We start from the raw sequence: 9,423 nt of genomic DNA, 5'->3' as shown, positions 1-9,423 counted from the left end.
ATTCTGAAAACAGCTTGTAGTTAACATCTCATAAAATTCTTCACATCATCTACCCAAAGTGTAGCCTTTTAGTTTTAATTCAGGTTCTCCCTCCTGACTTGGTGAAAGTTTACCGCTTGTTCCGATACACTATAGCAATTGACATTCTGCTCTTCCTTCAAGTAGGCATATTGTCCTAAGCCTGGCATATTCGTGGAGAAAGAGAAAGGGGAAAATGGAGATCTGAACCAACATTTAGATAGCGCAAGAGAGAGAAAACCATAAGGCACTCCAGCAGTACCTAAAGAAACACATAAGTGGCAGACCCTCTATATATCATCTCATTTAATTCTCATTGCAACTTCACAAAGTATGCATTGTAGATATTACTATGTGTGACTTCAAATGTGGCAACAGGCTTGGAGGGTTAAATATAGGCAGTGATGGGTAATAAGAGGGTTCCAACGCCAACTTTCTGGCTTGAAAGTATTTTCTACCATGTGGCTTCCGTCCTCTCCTTACTTGTCTGTTTCACAGAGCACTTTGATATTTTAAACGAGACACAAAACAAGAGGCTGTATACCTTACTTTTGGTGCTGCTTATCCTTATAGATTAATGATTAACTTTTTCTGGCAACAGCCAGCACCCCAGTTTTGATACTTCCCCATTTTTTCTCACTGCTGCTACAAGCTGATAATAGACTGAGCTGCCTGTATCAGAAAAAAAAAAAAAAAAAACACATTTTGGTTTTTTTCTAACTGCCAAGTTATTCACATTTTAAATTCAAGCTCTATGAATTTAGAGAAAGCCTCCTGACTTCAAAATTGAAAACTGAAGTCCATCTAACACATATCCGCCCAAAGCAAACAGTGAAATAAGGAAAATGCAGAGCAGCGTGTTTTGCAGAGCATCAAAATGGCATCTGAGAAGCACGCCCAACGGCCCTCTCTGCCACCTTGCAGACTGGCTCACTGAAAAACTGGAAGCATTGCTGGACACTTCACAACCAGCTCAGCAATCCTAGGGAACTAGTGAAAGGACATAGCTCATGCTGTAACACATTTAAATATCTCTTAGGTTCAACATATAAGACTTATAAGTAAAGACCTGCAAAGTGTGTAGCCTAGTGCTAACTGGTATTTCTTCTCTACTTCACTTCTCCGCAGCTAAGTGAAAATTAGCCATGTAAAATAAGTTTGCATGCCTCAAAAGATATCAGCTTGTGCTGGAGCTTCTTAAAAGAAGCAAAACGTCAATTAAGCACTTCAATAACCTGGACAACTTGTTTGAAAGATGCAATATGTGTACCTCCCCAAATACTCTGAATTATTTATGAATTCTTTGTTGACATGTTTAGTTGTACCTTGGTACTGAATTAGGAATGAAACCTTGGAAGTGAATCTTGTCAGTAGCTACTTCCCAAACAAAACCAAATACTTACCGAGATGAAATCCAGTACCCTGAAATGTCAGAGGGAAAATAAAACTTACTTTTGCTCAAAAAAAAATCAATTAAAATATTTTTATTTCACTTCTAAGCCATTCATTGGAGGATTAAAGAGCAACAAAAGTTCATCAAGTTTAGTTAACACATTTGCTTATTTTATTTTTTAGAATATAGTCTACATCTGGGATTAAAAAACTTTTAAATAAATTTAAGACATATAACAACAATGGAACCCTTCATCATTCTATGTACAAACATGGATAGAATGTCAGTGGTTCCATTTCGGAGAAGTCCACTTTCTCATAATGTAATTTTTTCATTGGCTGAGTGGCAAATTTCGTACAAGCCGGCGCACTGCCAGCTTGTACACACTGGGGTAGGGGTGGGAGTGGCAGGAAAGGGATGGGGGTGCGGGGGCCACAGGACAACTGTACAGTGTAACAGGAAATCATTAATAAAGTAGTACCGGTTACCGACAGACAGTGCTGTTTGTGCGCTTATCACAAAGGAATCGCCGAAGTTTCAGATCAAGGAGATTCGAAATACTTAAGACAGGGCCACTGTTACAATAAGAAATAGTGCAAACAGGAAAACTGATGCAATCCTAGCAACACCACGGCCCAACGGCAGGGCGGCCTGCACGCCCCGCCTTCCCCACCGCCTAGCTCAGGGCGGCGCTCCCAAGTGTGGCAACCCAGTCCCGCGCCCTGACACGGCCTCTTCTCGGCCCTTCTCCTCCGGAAAGAACAGAAAAGAAAGTCCAGGGAAGGCACAGGCTGAATGCAGGGCGTCAGCCCAGTCCCAGTTCCACCAACGTAGAATGCACCCTCTCCCTTCACCACTTTGCTCTCCTCTTACGAATGAGGCCCCCTCTCCTCCACGCAGCCCCGCCGCGCCCCTAGCACGTACGCAGCCCCCCAACCTTGCAGTCCGCCGTTCGCGCCCCACAGCCAGGAAGAAAATCGCTTTGAGGAAAGAAAAGAAGGTGAGACGGGGCCGGGGAGGGACTCTGGGCAGCCGTGGGCGCCCCCGCCTCAGTGGCCCCAGTTGCCGAAGCCGATCTCCTGCTTGTATCTGTTGGTGAGGATGTTGGCTTTGCGCGTGAGTTTGGAAAGCACGGTGTGCAGCCCGCGCAGGTGGTAGTGGAACTGCCGCTCCAGGTCCTCCTCGCCCGCGTCCGCGCCCTCCAGGTGGCTCAGGTCCACCAGGATGTTCTTCGACTTCCAGGCCCCGCCCTCCTCGCTCCCTGCCGGCAGCGGCGGCTGGTGCAGGACCCCCCACTCGATGTCGTTGCGGATGGACTTGAGCAGCACGTAGTGGCTGTACATGTCCCGGGAAGGCGCGAAGAAGCTGCCGTTGGCGCTACCCGGCCCGGTGGCCGAGGGCGTGGGCTCCTCCAGGCAGCCACCGCCGCCGCTCACCTCCACGCCGACGTCGTTGTCTAACCCGGGCTCAGCCAGGGGCACGTCGCGCAGCAGGCTGGGCACCATCACCGTCTGGTCCATGTTGTTCACGGCGCCGATGAAGCGGTTCATGGCGTTAAAGAGCGAGTGCTTCTGGTTGTAGGTGTCGCAGGTCTGCATCATGGTGGCCGCGCGGGCGCCGGGGCTCAACGACGTAGGGAGGCGGGGGTGGCCGGCCAGGGCCTCACTACAGGCTGTGTGGCGGGATTCCCGGCTCCTCCTCCGCCCTCTTCAACTCTCGTCTCGCTCGCAGCCGGGGCCCAGAGGGATGCGCGGCTTCTCCCGGCTCTGTCGTCCGGAAGCTCGCGACGACGGTGGGTGGTCGGTGGGTGGGTCGAGCCCTGGCCTGGCTGGGAGACGGGGGCGAAAAAGAAGACGGGTTATTCACCGGTCTAGGTTGCCCGGCGCCCCCACCCGCGCGCACCGCCCTCCCCGGATGCTGCTTGCCCGGGATGGCGCCCGGGTGGCTTCCCGCAGCCCGGCGGTCCAACCTCCCTGCCTGCAGAGAGCCTCGGAGAAAAGGAAGGGGGTGGTCCCCGCCCCGTCTCCTTCCGAAAAGCCTAGGCCCAAGCACCCACGTTGGCCGGGGTACCCACCTCCTCTTGTGCCTCAAGATCCTCTGCTCCCGGGCAGCTCAGCGTTCTCGCTGCGGACGGCTGCTGCCCACGGGAGCTGCTGCGGTCAGTGGTCGGACTGTGACTGCGGGCGGCGGTGGCTACGTTGGCCCCCTACTCATCCCAGGTGCTCAATTTATAGCCCGGGAAAAGTGTCGCCGGCGCGCAGGGCCACCCTCGGTGTCTCCTCCTCCCGCCTCCCCCGGCAGCGCCGAGAGATAAAAGGCCTGAGCCCGGATGACCGCGAGTAACACTACCGTGGGGGCGGGGCGCGCCCGGCCAGCTCCGCCTCTCGCCTGATACCCTTGCGGAGGGAGGGCCCCGGGACAAGGCAGGGCGGAGGAGGGACCCGGCGAGACGCGCCCCGCCAGCGCCGATCCCTCTCCTGAGCTGGCCGGCTGGGGGAGGGCCGGGTACCCGGCGGATGGCGAAGGCGCCGCGGGCGTCCGGACCCGGGGGAAGAGCGGGCTGGCGTGCGGGGGGCTGGGCGGGCCCTGCCGGGATGGGATGACCGGAACGCACGTGCCCTGGTTGCAAAGTGAACCCCCCACCCCAACTCCTCATATGTAGTGGCCGCGGCCGGGAAACTGCTGCCACGGTTTATTATTAGCAGCCGGATAGGAGAGACCCGCAGAAGCCGCAACTCCATCCCCGGACTCTTGCGTAAGGGTGGCCATGCATGACGGATGCACGTGGACGCGCGGTGCTCCCGCCTTGGCCCTGGCCTTGGCCAGCTGCTGGGGGAGGTAATCATGCAGGCTTTTGTCTCCCTCCTGGGCGGCGTCTTTCCCAATCTTTCCTGTAACAACTGTTGCCAGGGATGGAGAGACCTAACGTCCGGTCTGCAGGTTTTCCCGAGAGAGGTCAGAACTTGGCAATGAAAACTAGCGAAATTCCTGACTTTAGTTCAAGTCCACTACTCAGAGCTGGTGGAGGGCCCGGCCGTGTAGTCTTTTGGCTGCTGAGGGGCGGGGAGAGGGTGACAGTAGTTACGCATGGTGTAGGGCATCTTTCATCATTTAACCGAAAACTGGATGGTATCCAGGATTTTTTTTTTTTTTTTTTTTTTGAGGGAATGAAATGTTCCTTTTCAAAAGGACGTTCTTAAACAGATGCTCATTTAATTGGGCCTAAGCTACTATGTGCCAAACCACTGGGTTTAACTTTTATGAGCTTTGCACCTTAAAATTCATTTCGGGACTTCGGAGCCATAGATGGTTTTTCATTTGGTTTTTACCATCTCATTCCCTGTCTTCTCTAACAATCCTATAGATGATTATGTTCAACAAGACTCACACTTCTAATTTTAAATCCCTTTTCTCTAAAACCTTTCAGGAGTGCTTTTAGTACAGTAGTATTTTCCCACAGGGCAAAAATTACCAAAAGAAGGGAGAAGTACAAAATACAGGTGATTTCCTTCCTTGGTCCGTCCCTTCCTTCCTTCCTTCCTCCCTCCCTCCCGCAGTTTTATTGTGATATACTCACATACCATACAATCCATCCAAAGTGCACAATCAGTGGCTTTCAGTATAATCACAGAGCTGTGCATTCATCACCACAATCAATTTTAGAACATTTTCATTACTCCAAAAAGAAACCCCCCCATACCCCTTAGCAGTCACCTCTCAATCCTCTGTCCTTCCACAGCCCTATATAACCACTAATCTAATTCTGTCTCTACAGATCTATTTATATTTACATTTTATACAAACGGAATCATACCATATGTAGTACTGTGTCTGGTTTCTTTCAGGTAACAATGATTATTATTATTGTTGCTGTTGTTATTTTTATTTAAGAGAAGTTGTAGGTTTACAAAAAAGTCATGTAAGAAATACAACATTCCCATATTCCTCCCTGTTGTTGACACTTTGCATTGGTGTGGTCTCTTTTTCTCTCCCTTCCTTCCTTTCCTTCCTCTCTCTTCCACCTTTACAATGATCTATCTATACTTAATTTTTTACCACAGCAAACCATTTTCATAATTGTCTTTTGAATGAAAAGCTGATTTGGTGCAACAAGGACTGGCCTGTTGACAACAGGACACAAGTCGCTGACCCTTCAGCAGAGCCCAGTCTGGCGACCCCTCCCCTGGGGCTTATAGGTCTAGATCATAGCTCTTGATTTCTTATTTGTAAAGCTAGGATAGTTTTACCTGTTCAACCTACCTATCAGGGTCACTGGGAAAGATCAATGGAAAGAAAAATGTAGAGAAAAAAAATTGCGTTATACAAACTTGAAGCATTAAAATAATGTCACCCTCCTTTGTACACATAGAGACTTAGAAACTTCTCCTTATCATTAAAATAGAACTTCTTCCATGGGCTGTGCCAAGGGTTTTAGTTGAGGTTAAATAAGAAAATGGATGTAAAAATCATTATGTAAATTGTAAAGCACTTTACAAAGATTAATTGTGCTTAGTATAGGCCCTCGACATAGTCTAGAGGTTGTTTATGTTAAGAGTCAGAAAACTTAAAACTGTGGAAATGGGCTACAATAAGCCACAGACCCTTACCCCCCAGAGCTTAGGCTGCTGGCGAGCACAAAATAGTTCAGGCTGGTTTTAAACCCTCATATCCCATGAGCTGAGAAGAGCACTGCAGGAGGAAACCACGAGAAAAAGCACACCCAGTTTCCAGTAGCTCATCCTTTTATAAATTAAAACATATTCTGCCCCCCATCCCCCACCCTCTTGATATTTTAAATACCTATATAGTAGGATAAAAACTCGGTTTCAGCTTTGAGTTTTATTAAATGCCTAAATCCTGCCTCCTTTACTTGCTGAAAACGGAAACCCAAGCGATCTAGCAAAGGTATCCCACCAAAAAACACAAATTAAAAAAAAAAAAACAAAAAAAACGATCTGGGATAAAGCCCCTAACTTCTTCCTCTTGGCCCCCACCCCTCTCCTGATTCTTCCCGTTCTCAGGTCTCCAGGTCACCCTCCATCTCCCCACGGCCACCCGCTCCCGCCTCCTCCGCCCAGTTTCTTGATTCCGGCCCCTGTTCTTGCAGATTTCTTAAACACTTATCAGAGAATGATGGCTCATGCACCTGCCTGCAGAACTTCCCAAACCGGGCCTCCCAGCTCCCCCGGGGCCGCGCAACAGCTCACACCCACCAGGGTAACTTCGGAGCGAAAAGGTCCCGGGGCAGGGGCTCCGGGCCCTTGGAATCACCCCACCACCGCCCCTCCGACTTCAGCCAATCAGCTGCCGTCAGAGAATGTTATGCAAATGAATCTTCGCGCCCCAGCCAGTCAGGAGCCTTGGCCCCTTTCCCCCAGCGTCCTCTTTCACTGTAGCCGCGCCGAGCTGGCGGCCGCGTCCTTGGCAACAAGCTCTCTGCCAATTCTCCCCCACTCGGGACTGGAAAAAAAAATTTTTAAAACGGTTCGTTGGATCACGTGAGAGGGGAACCGGCGGGCCCCAGGGCGCCGCGGGCTGCCGCAAGTACCTTCCTTATTGCAGTCTGGATCCGGCTGGAGATGCTGAGCAATCTGCGCTGGCCTCATTTTGCCTCTAGAAAACGGGGCGTAATCGGTTGAGCAAACAACTTTTGAGTTCCTGTAGTAGGCCAACAGGCTCAAGGCAAGGGACCTTTGGTCCTTACTTTCTACCCAATACACTAAATTCCCAGCAAGAACCTGTCTGAGGTCCTGTGCCCACCCCTACTTTTTCAAACACAACTCGAACTCTGGAGCGCTTTACTGGTTTTAAATTCCCGCGTTACCATCCTTACTTCAGCAACCAGGAAATCATGCTTTGCTGACTTATCTCCCCCCAAATGAGAACAGATTACACCTTCTATTGTGTTCCTTGGAAACACAATAGAAAAGTTCAGGAAAAGATAGCATTTTAAAACCAGAATTCCTAAACAAAATAGAAAATACGAGAAAATCAGTAGAAGAAATAAGATGTTCAGCCTAGAGTTAAAGGGATGGTGGTATAATTTTAAGACTGGAAACCAGCCCAACCCAAGAGAGTGGAGATCCTGGATTACTTTGGGACTGAATTTAGAAGGAACCATTTCATGCAAAGTTGTCCTGGAAATATGACAATCATACTGCTGTGTTAAAGGCCAAGAAGTCCAACCATCCACTTATGCTGAAATCGCTCACAACATCCCCACCAAGTGGTCGCCCTGACCCAAATTCTTGTAATTTCTATCCTCTGGCATTAGTTCTACCCCCTTGGACCTCTCCAGAAGGCCATTCAGCATACTGTCAGATTTTTGAAGGTAGATAAAGTCTCTCTTGACTAGACTATTCTTCAAGCCAGTTATTCCCGTTTCCTGCAGGAATTCTTCATGTTCTCTTTTTCAATTGCTCATCTATTCTGGCCACCGTTTATGGAAGTAGCTCCAGTTTGCTCAGAAGTGGGGCACCCAGAATTCATTCCAAGTACCACCTTATCTAGGGCAGAGTGGAGTGGCACAGTCCCCTATTTATTTCAAAGGATAATTTTTCTAGGTCGTATTTATTGAACACCTGTGCTTGGAACTTAGACATGTTAACATACCTTCACAACAACCCTGAGAAGAAAGTAAGGATAAGAGAGTTTAAGTGGTTAAAATAGTAGAACTGGGGCTTGATCAGGTTTCTTGATGCCATATCCAATGTTCCTTCTACTATCTGACAAGTGTCTACTTCTTACCATGCTGCCTAACATTTAATGGACTTTTTTTTTTTAACAGCTACATCTATAGGATGCTGGTTAACAAAATTTTGTGTATCCCATTCTTGAGCAGTGAGGTCTTTTTTACTTTATATTTATCTCACTTAAACTTTATCTAATTAAATGTGGCTCATCACTCCAGCTTGTTTCAATATTTGGGTCCTGGTGCTGTGCTCTAATGCATTTGGATCTTACCCATACATTTGATAACTCTTCATATATTCATTTGAATTATTGATAATAGGCACCAGACCACACTGGGCAAAAGGGAGAGTGCTGCATTGCATCTGGAGAGCTCCTTCAGCTGGATACCAGTCCATTAATTAGCATCTTTCGGCCTATGTTGTCCCAGCAAGCTATTAATCATGTTAATTGTATAATCATCCAGCCTGTATTTTTCTTCTTGACCATACGATATTATGAGAGACATTGTGCAATGCCTTGCTGAAATACAAAGTTAATGGTCAGTTTTCCTCCTATGGAGTCAAGTAGCAGGGCATAACTCTCATATGCCACAGAGAAACTACTGTCACATGATGGAAAAAGGCAGAAATAGCATCATAATATTCTGAGTTGAAATTGGGGGGAAGATGTCTAATTGTATTTGTCCTTCCAGGAAACACCATCATGAAGATTTAGTTGGAAGAAGATAAACAGGAGGATGCTAAAAGCTAGGGACATGCAGAAGTGACTCTGCTGGCCTCACACCTTCAGCTTTTAGGTTTTAGAGCATCCGAGTATTTTGGAGTCAGCATTTTGTCACCATTTCATTTTTTGAAAAGAACTCTTTAGTCTGGAGCCAAAAGACTATTCACAAATAAAACACGTTAGCTCAAATCAGAAAAAAAATTAACAACCACAACAAAACAATGTAAAGCAGTGCAGGAAGGAGTAGAACACAGGGAAATTTGCAAATAATAAAGAACATCTTTTATTATGCTCTCAGCATTTCTATATATTTGGGACTCAACTATTTAGAGAATGATGCTTTAATTTGAGTATGGTAGATAAAAGTGCAAGCCTCATTATAGGTTTTCTTACCTACCATGTAGTAGCTTCTCAACTGGATTATTCCTGGATCCCTTAAAATTCCAGGACTTTTTTGTATCATCACCATAGAAAGAACAATGTGAGTGTTCTTCCTTCACTCCATCCTTCTTAAGTGTATCAATTTGGTTGGTTTGAATTCTGAAATTAGATTCAAAGTTTAAAAATTATAATAAACTAACATAGGGAGAAATGAT

The 9,423-nt window shown here is 47.4% G+C and overlaps 1 protein-coding gene across 1 annotated transcript; it reads right to left on the bottom strand.

Moving 5' to 3' along the window:
* Positions 1 to 1,554: 1,554 nt before the first annotated feature.
* Positions 1,555 to 3,734, bottom strand: MID1IP1 (MID1 interacting protein 1). The gene is made up of 2 exons (XM_037822168.1): positions 3,486 to 3,734; positions 1,555 to 3,239 (listed from the first exon to the last, which is right to left on the bottom strand). The coding sequence occupies exon 2, from the start codon at positions 3,010 to 3,012 to the stop codon at positions 2,461 to 2,463; it is 552 nt and encodes a 183-aa protein (XP_037678096.1). The 5' UTR covers positions 3,013 to 3,239; positions 3,486 to 3,734; the 3' UTR covers positions 1,555 to 2,460.
* Positions 3,735 to 9,423: the final 5,689 nt, after the last annotated feature.

This window comes from Choloepus didactylus, chromosome X (assembly GCF_015220235.1).
Source record: "Choloepus didactylus isolate mChoDid1 chromosome X, mChoDid1.pri, whole genome shotgun sequence".
NCBI classification, from domain to species: Eukaryota; Metazoa; Chordata; class Mammalia; order Pilosa; family Megalonychidae; genus Choloepus; species Choloepus didactylus.
Note: the sequence above shows the minus strand (reverse complement) of the source record. Positions and strands in the feature narration are given on the sequence as shown.